Raw genomic sequence first — 20,337 nt, 5'->3', positions numbered from 1 at the left:
TGTTGGTGGGAAGCTAAAATGGTGCAGTCACAGTGGAAAACAGTTTAGCTGTTCCTTAAAAAGTTAAACATAGAATTATCATTTGATCCAGCAATTCTACTTCTGGGTATATATCCAAAAGAACTGAAAGCAGAGACTCAAACAGATACTTGTACAGCAATGTTCATAGCAACATTATTCACAACAGTCAAAAGATGAAAATAACCCAAGTGTCCATCCACAGATGAATGAATAAACAAATTGATAAATACATACAATGGAATATTATTCAGCCATAAAAAGGAATTAAACTCTGATACATGCTAAAACATAGATAAATCTTGAAAATAGTATGCTAAGTGAAATATACTGGACACAAAAGAACATAAACTGCATGATATATTTCTATGAGGCAACTAGAATAGTCAAATTCATAGAGACAGAAAGTAGAAGGGTGGCTGCCAGAAGCAATCGGGAGTTATTGTTTAATGGATACAGATTTTCTGTGTGGGATGATGAAAAATTTCTGCAAATGGATAGGGGTGATGATTGTACACCAGTTTGAATGTACTTAATGCCACCAAAGTGCATACGTAAAAGATTAAAATGGTAAATTTGATGTTAATTATATTTTGCCACAATAATAATAACATTAAAAGAATAGATTGGGGGAGCCGGCCTGGTGGCGTAGTGGTTAAGTTCGTGTGCTCCGCTCCAGCAGCCCAGGGTTTACTGGTTCAGATCCCAGGTGCAGACCTAGTGCCACTCATCAAGCCATGCTGTGGCGGCATCTCACACCAAAAACAGGAAGATGGGCACAGATGTTAGGTCAGCGACAATCTTCCTCAAGCAAAAAGAGGAAGATTGGCAACAGACATTAGCTCAGGGCCAATCTTCCTCACACAAACAAAAGAGAGTAATAGACTGGCAGCTTCTGGGTTCCCACAGAATGACGGTAACTACCTGTATTAGTCAGGATTCTACAAAGAAAAAGAACCAATAGGATATAGAGAGAGAAAGAGATTTATTATGAGGAACTGGCTCACATGACTATGGAGGCTGAGAATTCCCACGATCTGCCATCTGCAAACTGGAGACCCAAGGAAAGCTGGTGGTATAATTCAGTCCAAGTTAGAAGCCTGAGAACCAGGGAGAGGCAATGATGTAAATACCAGTCCGAGGGCAGGAGAGGACCAACGTGCCAACCCAAGCAGTCAGGCAGAAGAAAGGGTGAATTCTCCCTTTCTCCACATTTTGTTCTATTCAGGCCTTCAATGGATTGGATGATGCCCACCCACACTAGGGAGGGCCATCTGCTTTACTGAGTCCACCAATTCAAATGATAATCTCATCTGGAAACACCCTCACAGGAATCCCAGAGATAGTGTTTAGCCAAATATCTGGGCACCCATGACCCAGTCAAATTGACACATAAAATCAACCATCACAAGTCCACCCCTTGTCAACTTGGCACCCATACATATCTCCTTAAACCATACTTACTCTCCAAATAAGGACAATTAACAGGTCATAATTCTGCCTAACGTGATACAACTATCCTGTGTACCACTGAAAAAGCACTAACTTCTTGCCTGGAAAAGGAAACAGACCTTGAGTGATGTTTACTCCTCTCCTTGATGTCCTGTAACTTAAGTCCTAAGAGATAAAATTAACAATACTTAAATACTATGACATAAAGTCAATACACTGTATCCACATGATAAGGGAGTAAGAGGGGAAAGAAAACAGAGACTTGCTTCATACACACACACACACAAATGTGTTCTTAAGAAAATAAGGAGTGGGGCTGGCCCGGTGGCACAGCGGTTAAGTTCGCACGTTCCGCTTTGGCGGCCCGGGGTTCGCCGGTTCAGATCCCAGGTGCAGACATGACACCGCTTGGCAAGCCATGCTGTGGCAGGCATCCCACGTATAAAGCAGAGGAAGATGGGCACAGGTGTTAGCTCAGGGCCAGTCTTCCTCAGCAAAAAGGGGAGGATTGGCAGCAGATGTTAGCTCAGGGCTAATCTTCCTCAAAAAAAGTAAAAGAAAATAAGGAGGAAATATTCATGACAATTATAGTCCTTGTTCTGTAACTGGTCACGTGGTCATTGCTGATATTTATAAGTACCCTCCCTCCACTACCCATTCTGTATTCCCTTTGCCTTTAGCAAGCACCTCAGCTGGCCATGGTTCTTTATCTGGTGAAGTGACCCAAATCTACATTCCTGAAGGATGTAACCCATTAGCAGTTCTGCCTGGATTGGGTTGCTGTAGTTTTCCACTTATCTTAATCACAGGGCATGGTAATACTAAGTAAGAGATGTCCAAAGAAACCTGCATTCCAGACATACTCTTCCTCACCTCCATTGTGGAGTAGCAGTCCAATTTCCCCTTGGTCGTCAGGATCGCTCACTCCAGCCAGCCCAGGAACTCCCTTCTCTGCCTATTGATTCAGAGGTATGAGGAACCTAAAGTGGCCAGGCTGCAGTCTTACTTCCAGTTCAATGGAATCACTGTTGTATCTCCTAATGGAACAATTCCTCCCTCTGGAGCCAAGACCTGTAGGCCAGTAGAGCATGACATCATGAGAACAGGAAGCAAAAATTTTCCTAGTGGGTCACTAGAGGTAACAGTGAGTGATGCCACTCTCATTTCCACTCCTTGATTCCTGGAATCATGAATCCTGGCTATGGGAGAAAGAGCAACATATACTGGACATTGATTCAGACCATATACAGCCTTCTGGAGAATCTTGTCCTTGCCTTGTAAGGTCCTGCCACCTAGTTAGCACTGTAACTGAGTCTTCAAAGGGCCATTCCACTGTTCTATCAAGCCAGCTGCTTCAGGAACGGTAAGGAACATGGTAAGACCAATGAATCCACGAGCATGGGCCCATTGCCACTCTTTTGCTGTGAAGTAAGTTCCTTGATCCGAAGCAATGCTGTGTAGAATACCATAATACATAAGGCATTCTGTAAGTCTACAGATCATAGTTTTAACAGAAATATTGCATGCAGGGAAGGCAAATCTGTATCCAGAGTGTCTATTCCAGTAAGAACAAAACACTGCCTCTTTCATGATGGAAGTGATTCAATGTAATCAACATGCCACCCAGGTAGCTGGTTGATCACCCAAGGGAGCAGTGCCTTATCCCGAAACTGCGTTGGTCTCTGCTGCCGACCGATTGGTCACTCAGCAGTGGGTATAGGCCAGGTCAGCCTTGGTGCGTGGAAGTCCATGTTGCTGAGCCCACGAATAACTTCCAACCCTGCCACCATGGCCACTTTGTTCATGAGCCCATTGGATGATGACAGAGGTGGTTTGGGAAAGAGGCTGACTGGTAGACACAGAATGAGTTAGCTTATTCACCTGCTTATTAAAATCCTCCTCTTCTGAGGTCATCTTTTGGTGAAAATTCACATGGGACACAAATACCTTCACATTTTTTGCCCATTCTGAGAGTTCTATCCACATACCTCTTCTCTAAATTTCTCTGTCATCAATTTTTCAATCACGTTCCTTCCAAGTTCCCAACCATCCAGCCAAACCATTGGCTGCAGCCCATGAATCAGTTCATAATTGCACATCTAGCTATTTCTCCTTCCAAACAAACTGAATGACCAGGTGCACTGCTCAAAGTTCTGCCCACTGGGAGGATTTCTCTTCACCATTGTCCTTCAGGGATGTCTCAGAAAGGTTGTAGTGTTGCAGCTGTCCACTTTTGGGTGGTACCTGCATATCATGCAGAAACATCTGTAAACCAGGCCCGAGTCTTCTCTTTATCTGTCAACTGATTGTAGGGAACTCTGCATGAGGCCATAGGTGCAGGCTGCAAGAGAGAGGGCAGTGTAGCAGGAGTGGGAACCATGGGCATTTAGGCCACTTCTTGGTGTAACTTACCTGTGCCTTCAGGGCCTGCCCAGGCCAAATCGTGTACATACTACTTCCATTTGATGATGGAGTGCTGCTGTGCACATCCAATTTTGTGGTTTCGTGGGGCAGATAACACCCAGTTCATGATGGTTCCCTCAGGTTGCATGGTAACTTGGTGGCCCATGGTTAAGCACTCAGTCTTTACCAAAGCCCAGAAGCAGGCCAAGAGCTGTTTTTCAAAAGCAGAGTAGTTATCTGCAGAAGATGGAAGGGCTTTTCTCCAAAATCCTTAAGGCCTGTGCAGACCTATAGGAGTCTGCCGAAGACTTCAAATAGCATTTCTATCTGCCACTGCCACTTCAAGTACCATTGGATATGATAGATCACATGGCCCAAATGGTGAAGCAGCTTGCACACTGCATGGACCTGTTGCAGAGCCTTCTCTTGTTCTGGGCCCCAGTCAAAAGTAGCAGCTTTTGGGGTCACTCAGTAAATGGGTTAGTGTAACACAACCAAATGAGAAATATGTTGCCTCCAAAATCCAAAGGGCACCACTAGGCATTATGCCTCTTTTTGGTTGCAGGAGGGGCCACAAGCAACAACTTTTTCTTTACCTTAGAAGAGAAATGTTGACATGTCCCACACTACGGGACTCCTAGAAATTTCATGCAGATAGAGGGCCTTTGAGTTTTTGTCAGATTTATTTCCCACCCTCTGGCACACAAATGTCTTACCAATAAGTCGAGAGTAGTTACTATTTCTTGCTCTAATCAGCATATTGGAGCAAGGTCATTCAGCATAATGTCATCAATGTAACGGACCAATGTGATATCTTGTGGAAGGGAAAGGTGATCAAGATCCCTGAGAACTAAATTATGACCTGGGGCTGGAGAGTTGATATTCCCCTGGGGTAGGACAGTGAAGATGTGTTGCTGGCCTTGCCAGCTGAAAGCAAACTGTTTCTGGTGGTCTTTTCTAACAGGTAGCAAGAAAAGGGCATTTGCCAAATACCAGGTGCATATCAGTACCAGGGGATGCGTTAATTTGCTTAAGCAATGAAACCATATCTGATACAGCAGCTGCAATTGGAGTCAGCACCTGGTTAAGTTTAGAATAATCCACTGCCATTCTCCAGGATCCATCTGTCTTCTGCACAGGCCAATAAGCAAGTTGAATGCGGATGTGGCGGGAATCACCACCTCTGCATCTTTCACATCCTTGATGGCGGCATTAATCTCTGCAATCCCTCCAGGAACGCAGTATTGCCTTTGGTTTACTATTTTCCTAGGTAGAGGCCATTCTAATGGCTTCCACTTGGCCCTTCCCACCATAATAGCCCTCACTCCACAGGTCAGGGAACCAATGTGGGGATTCTGTCAGCTGCTGAGTATGTGTATTCCAATTATGAATTCTGGAACTGGGGAAATAACCATAGGAAAACTTTCAGAGTAAGGAGTCATAACAGTCACCTCCAAAAACTAGTTTTCTCTCTTTTTCTGTAAGGATATGGATTTTTGTAATCAATTACAGTAAATGCTCTTTGTGCTCGAACTGTTCTGAATCTGGCCAGGGGAGCCCCTTCAAGTTCCTGCCACACCCTTTTGACACGCCCCTATTAGTTCTGAGCACATTTTTGGTTTCTGACACAAGAGATGTCCCAGGCTCATCTTGTACTTTCCCTACCCCAGTTTTGGAATTAGCCATTTCTCCAAGGAAACTTTGTTCCTGTTAGTGGGGAATGATATTTAGAATCCCAGCTCAGGGCATTAGATGTGCTCATTGCTACTGGAGTGTCACTGCTTCTAGGCCCTTTCAGTTGACAAAGCCAGAAAACATATTTTTAAAAATCATGAGTTTAAACGATATTACTTCAAATTATCATTACCACAGTGTTTTCTTTTTTGATGTATATCTCTTTTTGCCTTATACCGAAAATCTTGGTTTCTCATAGCATGAATATATGGACATTTTTTGCTTTATTCTGCAATGTACAAAGTACAGTTTCAAAAGTATAATCAGTGTTACTACTACTAATAGAAATACTGAGTAAAATGGAAGATGTCTTTGCAGTCCTCTTTATCCTTATATATGTCCTACCAAGGATGGACAGAGTACTATATTCAAAAGTCACTTGAAATAATTTCTCTGTTTACATTAGTAATTTGATATACAACTGAGATATTTTGTTTTCAATTTTAGGATTTGCTTATTTGATTTAGTGGATTTTTAAATAGGTAAAGCAGTTACATAGTTCAAAATTCAAACATATAAAAAGGTATATGCTGAAGTCGTGCTTTTATTACTTGCCCTCCCACACTGTTTCTTTCCGCTACTCTTCCATCGTCCCCGCAAGTAGGAGAATAAACTGAAACTTGGTGATTTCACTTGATAAGATGCAAGAAAACAATGCAGCATTACTTTGTTGATACTCTAGACAAACATACATATTCTTTATCTAATCAGAAAAAAAATTCAGACAAATCCAAATTGAAGAAACTTGTACAAAATAACTGGCCTGCACCGATCAGGAAATTCAAGGAAACCCTGAGAACTATTCCTGATTGCAGAAGCTAAGGAGACCTGACAACCAAATTCGACATGTGATTCTGGACCGGACTACCTTTTTAAACAAAGGTAATTTGTGGGACTTTTGGAAAATCTGAATGGGATCTGAGGATTATATAGCGGTAATGTTAATTTTCTGATTTTGATGGCTACATGGTGGTTATGTGAAAATGCCTTCATTTGTAGGAAATACACAGTTAAAGTATTTAAAGGAGATGGAACATTAGGTCAGCATCTCTCTCTAGAAGGGGTTCAGGAGAAAAAGTTCCTTCTACTGTACTTGCAACTTTTCTGTACAGTAGAGACTGTTTCAAAATAAAAAATAAAAGAATAGTGAAGAAAACCTGAGAAGGAGAAGCGATGAGGCAGGGCTGGCTCTACCACACAGCCTTGATAAGTAACACAAGTGCATGGCTTTGGTACATGGACAGACACACCAGTGTTAAAGAGGAGAATCCAGAACTACACGAAGTGATGTCTCAAATCACTGACAAGATGAATTCACTAACAAATGACTGAAACAACCGGACAGCCATTTGGAAAAAGATAAATTTGGATCCATACCTCTTTCTATATACCAAAACAAACTCCACATGGATCATAGCATCAAATGCAAAAAAAAATAAAACCTTGTAAATACTAGAAGATAATGGGTGAATTCCTTTATAACCTAGGGTTAGAAAAGTCTAATTATGATTCAAACAAGAAGCAAAGATATATATATGTTCCTATAGGAAAAGAGAAAAAATTAGTTTTTGGAGGTGACTATTACAACTCCTTACTCTGAAAATTAGTGATTAAAGGGGAAGAATTCAGCATTTAGCATGCCATTTTTCAGAGGAATTTCCCATTTGATGAGTGAAAGGATTTCTTTAAAGAATGTCAGCAAATAAGGATAAAAAGGAAGACAAATTAGAAAATCACCATTTTGGAACACTCAATGAAATAACTGATTCAGGCAAATATCATCAGTGGATAGGTTGTTAGGGAACAGGATATTCATTTTGATACCAAAATATCACCCTGCAGAACATTTGCTAATTGTAAAGGAAAAAATGTACCTTTACATTAGAGAGATCAAGCAAGTGATCAAATTTAGCAACCTAACCGTGGAACAGCCTGACATTATCCCCTCCTGAGGAATTCAATACCAAGTACACAGCATCTTTTCCAAAACGCTCAATCTGAATCTCAGCCAGTCCCTTCTTTACAGGAGGTACAGCAGATAGAGGAACAAGTGAAACTACACCACGAGGAAACAACAGGACAAATGCAGAAAGTGACATGATACCCTACAACAGGTCTGGTTCAAAAAGTCAGTGCAAAAGGGGGAAAGTGAGGGGACTGCTCAAGATAGACTAAATTGAGAGCCAAAACCAAACGCGATGCATGAACCTTAACTGGATATGACTGCAAAAATAACAAGTAAAAGGCCATTTGGGGACAGTGAGGGAGTGGACTTTAGATGAAACCGGAGAATTAACTTCTTAGGAGTGCTAATGGCTTTATCATTCAGGAAGGACGAGGCTATGCTACAGTAACAGACAAGCCCCAGCTCTCAGTGACTTAGAAGGAAGGTTTCTTTCTCACTTCCACTCGTGTAGCAATGTTTCAGAAGCATGATGCTCCCCAATCTATTGCTCTTTGTACAAGAGTAATTCTGCGTTTCCTCTAAGAACAAGAGAAATGCTTATTGATCAGGGTAGGTGGTCTAGGGCAGTGTTTTTCAGAGTGTGACTCTCCTACCATTTGCACCAAAATCTCCAAAACATTTTAAATGCAAACACTTTATTGCTTTGCAAATGCTTTTAACTCCAGAGTCCCAACTCAAACTTGCTGAATCAGAAACTCAAAGACTAGGGCTTTAAGAGTCTACTACTAAGTAGCTTCTTAAATTTGCTTTCAGTTACACATTCCACTATTTTATAAAAGTTGCTGTAAAAAGGATATTTTACTTGCTTAGAAATAACTAGAGTAGTATTGTTTATAAAAATGGCAGAAATTAGTGTTATTTTCTTATAAGATGGCAAGTACAATAGAATATGTATACTCTTTTATTCTTTGTTGAGGAAGATTCACCATGAGCTAACATCTGTGCTGATCGTCCTCTTTTTTTATATGTGGGTCACCACCACAGCATGGCCACAGATGAGTGGTGTAGGTCTGCACCTGGGAATTGAACCCAGGCCACTTAAGTAGAGTGTGCTGAACCCAACCACCAGGCCACAGGGCCAGCCCCCTATATATTCTTTTGGAGATAATTCTAGATTACAGCCTGTCTTTTTTTCTAGATACAGGTTCCTAAATTTATGGTTGTGTTTTTAAAAATAGATTCTACATTTTATTTAGTAAAGATATGCTAATGCAAATTGGACTACTATATGGAAAAGTCAACAAAATAGCTAAAACTTGCTAATGGAAATGGATCGATGTCATTGATAAAAGTCTGCAATTGCTCTATATAGTTTTGCAGAGGATCAGCATTTTATCCAACTTAAATTACCAACTGGAAATTTTTCAGTATTCTAAAGCTGATCTTCTGCCAAAAATAAAAAGAAAGTCTGGTTACACACCTATTAGAATGGCCACAATCGAGTATACTGACAACACCGCAGCAGGAACTCTCATTCACTGCCAGTGGGAATGTACATGGCATAGCCATTTTGGAAGAGTTTGGCAGTTTCTTACAAAATTGAAGATCCTTTTACCATACAATCTGGCAATCATGCTCCTTGGTATTTTTTCAAAGGAGCTGAAAACTTCTGTCCACACAAAAATGTGCACACAGATGTTTATAGCAGCCTTATTGAAATGTGCCCTAACTTGGAAGCAACCCAGATGTCCTACAACAGGTGAGTGGATAAATAAACTGTGGTACATCCAGAGAATGGACTATTATTCAGTGCTAAAAAAAAAAATGAGCTGGAGCCATGAAAAGATATGGAGGAAACTTAAATCCATGTTACTAAGTGAAAGAAGCCAGTCTGAAAGGCTACATACTGTATGATTCCCACCATATGACATTCTGGAAATGATAAAACTATGGAGACACTAAAAAATTTAGTGATTGCCAGAGGCTGGGGGGAGGAGGAGGGATGAGTAGGCAGAGCACAGAGGATTTTTAGAGCAGTGAAAATTTTAGGGCAATGAAAATACTCTGTATGATACTATAAAGGTCATTATATATTTGTCAAATCCCACAGAATATACAAGACCAAGAGTGAACCCTAATGTAAACCATGCACTTTGGGTTATTATGATGTGTCACTGTAGGTTCGTCAATTGTAACAAATGTATCACTCTGATGGGGGATGCTGACAATGGGGGAGGCCATGCACGTATAGGGGAAGGGGTATACAGGAAACCTCTGGACCTTCGTCTCCATTTTGCTGGGAACCTAAAACTACTCTAAAAAATAGTTGTAAAAAAAAAAAGATCAGCCTGGCACTACCTCTCCTCTGCTACCTGATCAAATAAAGAGAATTAAAAAAAAGAAAAAAAGACTTCCTTCCATCAAGATTCTGACCTAGCTAACCTGTTCAAAGCATCCCCATATCAAATTATACTCTCCTCTGCCGGTCATGTTCCTGCTCATATTTACTTCCAGATCTGCCTTTGGAGAGACATTTCACCTTGACTGTACAAACTCATTGGACATTGTCTTCCATCAACAAGTTGGCAAGGGCACAACAAAACACTAATTATACCATCAGGAAGTGACAGCAGCAAAAGGAAAATTTAATGACATTATCAACTATATCTGCTGAACCTTTTAGCCCACTATGCCCATTCTAAATGTTTTAGAAATTATTTTCGCATATAACAGTTATTTATGAACATCCACCTTTTGGAAAATGAACTGCTCAAGCCTTATACTGTTATGATTAGTCTAATATGCAGGTCCATTTGCTTAGGTGAGAGGAAAAAAAACAACCACAACTTGATCCCATTTGTTTTTACCAAATGAAAAACATTCAAAGTAAAACATGAACATTTAATTACTTTTAAATAATATATGTAATAATTTACATGCTATACATTCTCAAACACATTGAACGTAAATTCAATTTTATAAGACATATACACAATCTGCTTTTTGCCAACAAATACCCTGTAGGTCACTTAGGATATTAACTGATTTCTCAGGCCATATGTGAGCACATAAACACACATATATATGCCTCAAGTTGAAGATTAAGAAAATAAACCAAAGAGTTGAATATAAGAAGTCTGCCATGGAAGATTCTAAAACCACAATCAATAACTCAAACCAAGTAACAAGGCACAAAAGCTTCCCTTTGTGGTCACAAATATTAAGATTCCCGTCCCAGTGCTTAAATATGGAGACAGGCTTGGCTAAATCACAAACTGTATTTTATAGTGCATTTGTTACTATTTTAAAAAGAGTATTTTTCTTATTACACAATATGCATTACAGAAAAGCAGTGGAAAAATAAACAGGATTAGATAAGCTCTCATACAATAAGGCTTTTGTTCCACTTGAAAAAGGTATTTATGTTCAAAACTAATATGATAGTTGTGGGTATAATAAAGAGAAGCATGAAGGACCCTATGTGGACTTCCTAGTACCCTGAATCATACCTCATGCCACCCATGTTACTTAAATTTTCAGTTTTAAAACCAGCTGGGTGATACTGCCAATTGCAAGTGATTCTGTGTGAGTGTGAAAGATATGTACCAGTACGCAGAATAAACAGGTAACATAATATGGCAAAATGAAACTTTTCCTAGCATTTAAGTTGTTTCCATTAAACATTAACTTTGTACTAGGTTATCCTTAAGTTTCCTTTTTTTTCTATGTTAACAGAGAAGGAAAAAATGTTCCACACAGAAACGACTGCTTTAAAATTCATGCGACCAAGCAAACCCTAAACTATTTGTACTTCCTTTTTTTGGCCCCCAAATTTCGGGGTAAACTGAAAGTTTATTCCAGGAAGAGCAACTCACTGAGAGATAAAACAGTTTAAAAATATACAGATATGTACTATTCGTTGTTTCTAAGAAGAGTTTTAGAGTTTTAGCTTTTTAAACTCACATAGTTATCAAAGGAGTGAAACCCACCACAAAACAAGAACCAATAGAATGCAGTAATTTATACATAAAAGACAGTCAAATGTGCTCGTACATATTTAAGAAATCAATAATCTGTCAAAGTTGTAAATAATAAGTCATCAAATGTAGCACTCAACAAATTGTAATCTGAATAAAACCTTCAGTTTCAATAATTTTGAATATGGAAGTGGGACCAGCTAAACATGAACTTAACAGTATATTTCTACAACTGTTTATACAGAAGTATTGTAGCATGCAACTCCCACAGTAATGAGAGCGCAATTTCTTACAAAACAAGGCAAACCAAAAGAAAAACAACAAAAAACCTCACTCTAGGCTATAAGACTTAAGAGTAAAGAATAAACTGAGATTTTAAGGCTTTCTTAGAAATATTTTTCATGGCACTTCAATATTAAATATCACTAATAGGCAAAATATGTAAATATTCCTAGTTACATAGTTACATATTCAAAAGTACATGCCATGTTAACTGTTAAGTAAGGGACCACTTTGTCAAGTTTCGTTTTCTGGCAATTAAACTTAAAGAAGGCTATTCATGTTTGGCTGTAATTAACAAATCATACAGAAATGTCAATTCACTTGTATACAGTACAAATTGCGTTTTGAATTAATTTGCCAATACCACTCATTTCTTAAAGAACTGGAAGTCATTCTTTGTTAGAAATGCAATTAAACTGACTTATTTCTCTCACAAGAGCAGTTATTATCCTTCAACTATCAGCCTACTGTTAAACTCTAAGATTATTTTTAAACAAATTCCCTTTGGTCACGCGCACAGATCATCCTCACAACAATCCATTTGTTGCACTACAGTCAGTCCAGAAAATACCCTATGAGTCTAACAAGTCATTCTTGCCACGCCATACTCTAAGCTGACCACAGCGGGTTCCGATTTGGAAAACTCTTCAGCATATTCACTGTACCGATTATCTGCTGGGTTGCTGCCCTCTATAGTTCGAAGAGCATCATTCACAGGTAGCAGAGTTTGCTCCTTAAAACACAAGGAAGTTTTGAGGGTAGGCGATTCAGGACGAACTGAATGTAATAATTCCTTGGTGAGAACTCCATCTGTTTGCTTATTTTTATGTTGTTTAATTTTCTAAAACAAACGAAAATTTGAAAAAATTACTAATTGCACATACTACATGATGTTCAATCTATGTTAGATGGAAGAAGAAAACATGCGTTTGAAAATGTTCTCTTCATGTACAATACAAACTTAAATCTCAAAAAATTAATACAATCTAGTGCAGCTGAAATCCTAATTATTTACATTTGCAATGGAAAATGGCTATTATACTTGACTGCAGAGGAATCTAGGCCTTCATATTTAAAAAGGACATACTATAAAAAGCAAATATTTTATAATGAAAGAAATGTATACAAGACATTCACCCTGAAATCACAACTGTATAATATGACAAACACACACTTATTTAGCTAAAGGTTTTACTGACTAAAGAGCTTTCTTACATGGTTTTCCTGTAGTTGTTAGGTAAACACAACAGGCTTTGGAACACAGCAGATTTTTATTTTAAACGAACAGAAGATTTTAAAAGTACTTTTTTGGCAGAGTAGCATGGTCTCCAAATCCTTGGACCGATCTCCAGACAATCTTCTTGTATCACCTATATCTTGGACTTGCCTCTCTTTTAACACATCCTCCTACAGTTTACTCAAGCAGTCATTACTTCCTTATCTGAGAGATGACTAAGGAACACTCCTGCCTGAGAGGCAGACAAGATAGTCTTACTGAGTTATAACAACTGTCTAGAATTTTTAAAATGTGCACCTACTGATCCTTTTTTGGTTTACCTATGATGGCAAAGTAAAGATTATAGGAAAGTCTTAGGGTAGAGAGGGATTTCTTAAACAAGATACACAAAAAGGCGTAAAACATAAAGATTGATCAATTTGACTACATTAAAACTCAAAACATCTATATAAAACATACCAGAAATAAAATGGAAAAAGACAAAAATAGGCTGGACAAAGTCATCTGTGATATGTATATAACTAACAAAGAATTAGCATCTGGTATATAAAGAACTCTTACAAATCAATAAGAAAAAGGCAAATAGGCCAAAAGAAAAGCAAGCAGAGGTTTGAATAGCCCATTCACAGAAAATGAAAAACCAAATGGTCAGTAAACATATGAAAATTCATTTAACTTCACTTGTTATCACAGAAACCTAAAACTGAAAACAATTTTAATGTTCAGCAGCAGCTGAATAGACTGTGATGTTTTCATGCAAGAGAATACTATACAGTAGTTATTAATAAAGCAGATGAATTAAAGCTACATGTGTCAACATGGATAAACGTGAAAACAATGGTGAGCGAAATGAAGTGACAGTATGACGACCTTTATACAGTAGTTTTAAAACATGCAGTTTCTTAACCTGAGTGAAGGGCACATGGGCATTCATGTGGTTTTGCCCTATATACGTCACAGAAAAACTATATCCTTTTGCATTTTTTCAATATATAAGAAAAATAATATTTTAAATCATACAAAACATTACAAATTGTCCACAGGTACAAACATACACAGAAGTATAAAAATATGCACAGGGATGATCAACACCAAACTCAGCAGAGTGAAAGCAGGTGGGGCCACTGACGTGGAGTACACAGGGTCTTCAAACATTTCTACAACGTTTCATTTCTCAAAACATGAAAGATCTAAAGCAAATATGATAAATGTTAAAATCTCACAAGCTGGGTGGTGGATACCCCAATATTTATTATGCTTATATCTCTACTTTTCTATATACGTCAAATATTTCAAAATATTTTACAATTCAGGGAAAGTGATTCAAACTAACCTAGTCAAAGTAGAGATCTGATTTTGAAGCAACCATGTGTGCTTGCGAGGTTTCTATATATACCAATTTACACCAACAACACAAGGAAATAAACTAATTTAATATTCCAAATATATTATATGAGATACTTCAGAATACTTACAGATTCTAAGTCTTTAATATCATTCTCTAACTGTTTATTCTGCTCATTCATATTCATAATTATATTAAACACAGACTGCCTAGGATGCAATGTTCGATCAAATTGGTGGTACATGTTTCTCCAAAACCTTTATGACAAAAAAAAACACAAAACTGTCAACAAATTGTGTCTGAGTAAAATAGAGTATAAATACTTCAATAACGTCAACTTACTTAAAATTGAAAGAGACTGTATTTGGCTCCAAAACCGCAACTGCCTGAGATTTGGGACTGTACAGAGGATTTAAGTACTTCTTTTGGTCATCCAAAAGAAACGGCCACAGGGAGTAAGTCTTCTCCTTTAACCTTAATGAGATGAGAAAAACAAAAAGATCTTGCCCATAGATGCCACTACTCATTTTTATAAACTAGGCAATTGCTTCTCAAGTAGATTTAAGGTTTAGTTTTTCCTTCTACTCACAGCCTAACTTCACCTTGTCTCTGAATTCTGTATTCTCCCTTTTTTCCTTTTTCACTTACAATCATGTAATAAATAAAATAATGCTCTTGAACACAACACAGGTATCCAGTTCTCTCACAACCATACACTTTAAGAGATTCCTCTCTTGATTCACACAATTTCATAAATTCGGTCTCTGTTACACCTATTTCAAATCACCACACACACGTATACGGAATAAAATAATGGATCTCTCTGTTTGACCAGATTCTCTTAGCCCCATATCTGGGTTGTAGTGGCATGTATCACCGGGCAGGAACAAATTTAAGTGCGAGTGGGCACAAAAAAGGGAATTAGGAAAAATCAGGACATTATTCAAGAGTAAATAAATGCTAACTGCATTGTAAATCTAAGAGTAAGTAGGTGGGTAAAGGGTAGAAGGGTTTCAGATAGATTTACCAAATAAACATAAAATAGATAAGGAAAAGCGGAGAATCTGCTCATTGTTTGGTGACCCCTAAGATGACCCATAGGTATGTTCTTAGAGAAAGACTACCAGGAAATACGTGCTTTTATTACCATCTTCCTATTTATAAGGATATTTGGCACCAATTGAGAAGAACAGGTTTTCCTAAATTAGCCCGGGACCCCAGGAGTCACCTCCTCTAAACTATGGTAAACTGTTGTGAATTACTATAGCACAGAGCTAAAGTCTCAATGTCCTTTGATTTGTTCATCTCCTTCATACTCTATTTCACTTGTTATTCCCTTTACATATCTTTAGAATTTTCCATGTGCTCTCAGTTCTGCCTTCAACTCTGCTGGGAGTGACAGTATGTGGCTGTCTTCAAACTAGTACTAGATTTAGGTTCTCTAATAGTCACTTGGATTTTCAAGAATCTGGAAGTGCTCTTTGTTGACTACTGTAAGAAATCCAAACTCAGAAGCCCAACCTAAAAAAAATATATATATATGGACCTCTCACAGGCTTACCCCTCATCTCCCTTGCTTCAAAATTTAGCCAGAAGACCCTACTCCCAAAGAGTTAGGGAAGAACAGGTGTGAGATCCAATTCAGGAACAGACACACTGCAACCAACATACGTAGATTTATTTTCCCCAAAAAACTGTCTGTTTAGAAATCTGAGAACAGCTACAAGGCTTCATCTTACCTTAAAACCAACAGTTTTTCAATCTTTTACCACACTTGAAAACGTAGTGACCAATACTTTCCAGGAAATAAAAGAGTGTAAAAATGTTTCCCTTCCAAATATATATTCAGACTAGAAAAGAGCATGAGGAGGGTTTCCAGGCTGTTGGTAACGTTTCTTGCTCTGGGTGCTGGTTACATAGACGGATGAGTTTAAGACTTACTGAGCGTCACACCTATGCTATATGTACTTTTCTGTATGTATGCTACACTTCAAAACAAATTTTAAAAATGTATTTTTACTATTGACCTGAGGGTGTAAGGGATAGTCAGATATATACAATAAAATTTTTACAATAAAATTCAGTTCTATTTCATACTGTCAAGATACTTAAGTTCAATTATAATTTATATTAGACCTCAGCTAAGTAGGAAAATAAGAGCCCATTTTAATCAAATCATCTTACTTGAGTTCTTCTCTTTCCTTCTGACAATTTCCAAGGAAGTTTCCAAATTGACATGAATAAATATGTTCATGGATCTGAAGAAGAAATGCTTCATTGAACTCAAACGCTTGTGGAAACTGTTCAGTCAAATGCCACACACACTCCAAGAACTGGGTAAACACCGGCGAGACTTCCTTTGGGTCACTATCCAAATGGCCACACCTAACCCCCCCCGGAAAGTACAAGCTGTTAAAAATGCCTCTGAAAGAAGTCAATTGTTCAGGTATTGTTAAATTTAAATACACATACAAAAAACTTAAAAATCCTAAAACATTATCACATTGGCAGAAAAAAACCCATAATGTTTTTATTGAAACTATTTCTACCTATGAGTTTTTCAACAACAATTTTAAAGGAGCTGTTACCTTCTAACTACTACGATCCAGACAAAAAGGGAGGTACTAAATTGCCATGAATTAACAAAGGTATGAGAACTGAAAGAAATGACAGAAAAAATTAAATCATTCTTCATACGAAAAACAATAGCACTGTCATTCCCACTGGACATGCAAGTTCATGAAGAACAGAAACATTCTGGCATTCTAAACTAGTTTTACTAATTTTACAAAATATATAAATGTATAAAGGTGACTCACCTCTCTGAAAATTTATGTCCAAAGGAGATCCAATCCTTTTCAATTAAAACCTTAAGGAGAAAAAGTGAAATCCATCTTATAACTACTTTCAATTTTCTTTGTTTAGAATAGATTAAATCCTACACTCTCTTTTTTGTGGGTGAGGAAGATTGGCCCTGAGCCAACATCCGTTCCCAATCTTCCTCTTTTTTTTGGCTTGAGGAAGACTGTCAGTAAGCTAACATCTGTCCCAATCTTCCCCTATTTTGTATGTGGGACACCACCACAGCATGGCTTGATAAGTAGTGTGTAGGTTCATGCCCGGGATCCGAACCCAAAAACCCCAGGCCACTGAAGCTGAAAGCGTGAACTTAACCACTATGCAACCAGGCTGGCTCCTAAATCCTATTATCTTAAACAGCATTTGCACTTTTAATTTACAGCCACAAACAAAACAAAAAAATTTTTTTTTAATTATAGGCAAAAGACAGCAAGAACCTGGACTAGGTTGACTTAACGAAGAGTGAAAATGATACATAAAAAGAAATACAGTACACTTGTGACAAATTATTTCAGTTGTATTTATTACATTTTACATGAAAAGTACATTATAAAGCACTACTGCATTTATATTTTTGTATGTATGATGATATATGCATAGAAAAAAGCCTAGGAAAATGTAAACCAAAAAGTGAACAATGGTTAAGTGTGGGTGTCAGACTGAGTGGGTTTTTTAAACCTTCTGGCTTACTTGCACATTACTTATATAGTACTTTAAAAAAAAAGAATGATAAAGAGACTAATGAAAAGTATATTCAGATTTAAGTGTTGACATCTAACCTCTTGAATGGACTGTCTTTGTGTTTTCTGTCACAACTCTACTGAAATACCAGGCTTCTAGTTTTTTTCAATCTAATGTAAACATATCTTCTTAGTACTTAATATACTGTATAATTTCATTAAATAATCACCAAGTACATTCTTTTCACTCTATCAAAATTACCACTTTTAGCTTCCCTAGCTTTGTTTTTAATCTCCCCAGAAGGCCATGTAACGTGATGGGTAAAGACGCAGTTTCTGGAGTCACACTGCATGGGCTCAAATCCCAGCTTCACTACTTCTACACCTGTGCAACCTCAGGCACGAGATCTTCAGGCAGAAGCCGCAGACTTCATTGTGGGACCTCTGCCCTTCTTCTACACACCCACATCTCAAACTTAATTCAATATCTTTCTTACTCAACTTATTCCTCAGCCGATCTCAGTGAAGAGCAGGAAAACAGCACCATCCACCCTGGCAACTGAGCCTGCAGCCTGGAAATCATCCTAGAGGAGGACTCTTTTCTACTCTGCAGTAAGGCGTGAACAATTCTTAACGACTCTACTTCCTTAACATCCCTAGAGGTTGAACTCATCACCTCCTCCTCCACTCGTGTGGTACTGCCTTAGGTCTGGCTCTCTTTTCTCTCAAGTTCCCATGACACTTTCTACTCTGGTCTCCTAGCCTCAATTCCTACTCCCCTCTGCTTTCAAGATACCAAACCCCCTTTTTAAAAAGCAGATCTAAGCAAGTTACCGTTTCCTGTTTAAAGCCCTTTAATGGCTCTCCTTACCCAAAGAGGGTGAAGTCCAAATTCCAGTCTTCTCTTCCTCAGGACCTCACCCCGCTATACCCCTCTGCACCCAAGCCCCCGCTCTAATGCTCACCCTGAATTCCACCCATCACACATTACCTGTGGTCACCTAAAGGAGCCATGCTCTGCTCTCACTGTTCCTTTTGCCTGGGAAGCTCTCACATTGTCCCTGGTCATTTATCACATGATTTCATTTGGATGTCTAACAAACAAAGCCAAACATGGCAAAGAAAACATTCCTTATGTTACACTCTCAAGGAGCCTGAACACTATTTTATTAGCGGCACTTCCATTTGGCCTGTCCCAGATTTGATATGTTAGCGCCACAAAATAACGGTGCAGAAAGGGACCCAGTGATGTTGAACCTTCCTTTGTTAAGATGGCACAGTATTTAATGATTCTAAACTAATGAAAACTTTCTACCATCCCTTCATTTACTTTATCTGCCATGAGTTAAAACGTAAATTTTGAAAACATGAGTTAATTTGATCATACATTAAAAAATAAACAAAAAAAAAAACACAGGAGCCAGGGCTTTAGCTTCACAAAGCAGAAAATTCAACTAGAAATTTAACCTTCAGAAATAAAATACGTTTCCTAACATAATTACAATTAACAAATGAAGGAGTTTTAAATAGAGGGTTTACTCTAGAATACAATTTTAAGTACTCTTATTTACGCCTTGTTTTACTACATTACTTACATTTGTTAGATAAAAACGAGGAAGAAAATATTAAATATTTCTTTTGTAACATTTTAGGAAAACATTTTAATATAACACTTTTTGTCAAAGAGGTGGCACAGATGGAAATCAGTCTAACTCAAGCACTGCTGACATTCTGGACCAGATAATTCTTCACCGGAAGGGCTGTCCTGCACATTACAGGATGTGCAGCATGTCCTCGGCCTCCACCAGCTAGATGCCAGTTGCCTTTCCTCCTTTAGCTTTAACAATCAAAACTCTCACCTATAACATTACCAAATCTCTCCTGGGGGGACAAAATCATTCCTATCTGAGAACCACCAGTCTCGCCAAATAAATCCTTACCATGAATCCTCTGATTGTCCTATAGAAGGAATCCAATAAAAGCGAGCCAAGGGAACACACTTGGGAAGTCCTATCCCAGCCATCAGAACAATGTACCAACACACTTGCATTTTCAATCATTATTGCCTGAAAAGAAAGATCACATACTTAGATTCGAGCAAAACGCGTTTCAGGTAAATCAGTAAGTTCTACTCACTCAAAACCATACTAACAAGTATTGCATTATAAAAAAGAGCTATGACTGCAATGACAATGTTGTCACAGCATAATTTCCAAAAACAAGACAAAACACAATAAAACCACAAAGCAAACAAAAAACAAAGATAAAAAAGCTGTTTCAGGGGCTGGCCCCGTGGTAATGGTTAAACTCGTAGTGGTTAAGTTCGGCTCACTCCACTTTGGCAGCCCAGGTCCACAGGTTCAGATCCCAGGTGTGGACCTACACCACTTGTCAGCCACGCTGAGGCAGCATCTCACATACAAAATAGAGGAAGATTGGCACAG

The 20,337-nt window shown here is 38.3% G+C and overlaps 1 protein-coding gene across 1 annotated transcript in view; it reads right to left on the bottom strand.

The window, feature by feature from the left end:
• Window positions 1–10,400: 10,400 nt before the first annotated feature.
• MTMR6 (myotubularin related protein 6) overlaps window positions 10,401–20,337 on the bottom strand; it is a 34,958-nt gene continuing 25,021 nt past the window's right edge. Inside the window, exons 9-14 of the mRNA XM_046664543.1 lie at window positions 19,834–19,959; window positions 17,174–17,223; window positions 16,539–16,739; window positions 14,697–14,828; window positions 14,485–14,611; window positions 10,401–12,613 (exon numbers count right to left, since the gene is read on the bottom strand). Coding sequence (XP_046520499.1) covers window positions 12,353–12,613; window positions 14,485–14,611; window positions 14,697–14,828; window positions 16,539–16,739; window positions 17,174–17,223; window positions 19,834–19,959 — 897 coding nt within the window. The 3' untranslated portion in view covers window positions 10,401–12,352. The remainder of the gene's footprint in view (window positions 12,614–14,484; window positions 14,612–14,696; window positions 14,829–16,538; window positions 16,740–17,173; window positions 17,224–19,833; window positions 19,960–20,337) is intronic.

This window comes from Equus quagga, chromosome 6 (genome assembly GCF_021613505.1).
Source record: "Equus quagga isolate Etosha38 chromosome 6, UCLA_HA_Equagga_1.0, whole genome shotgun sequence".
Lineage (NCBI taxonomy): Eukaryota > Metazoa > Chordata > Mammalia > Perissodactyla > Equidae > Equus > Equus quagga.
This window is presented reverse-complemented; position numbering and strand designations above follow the sequence as displayed.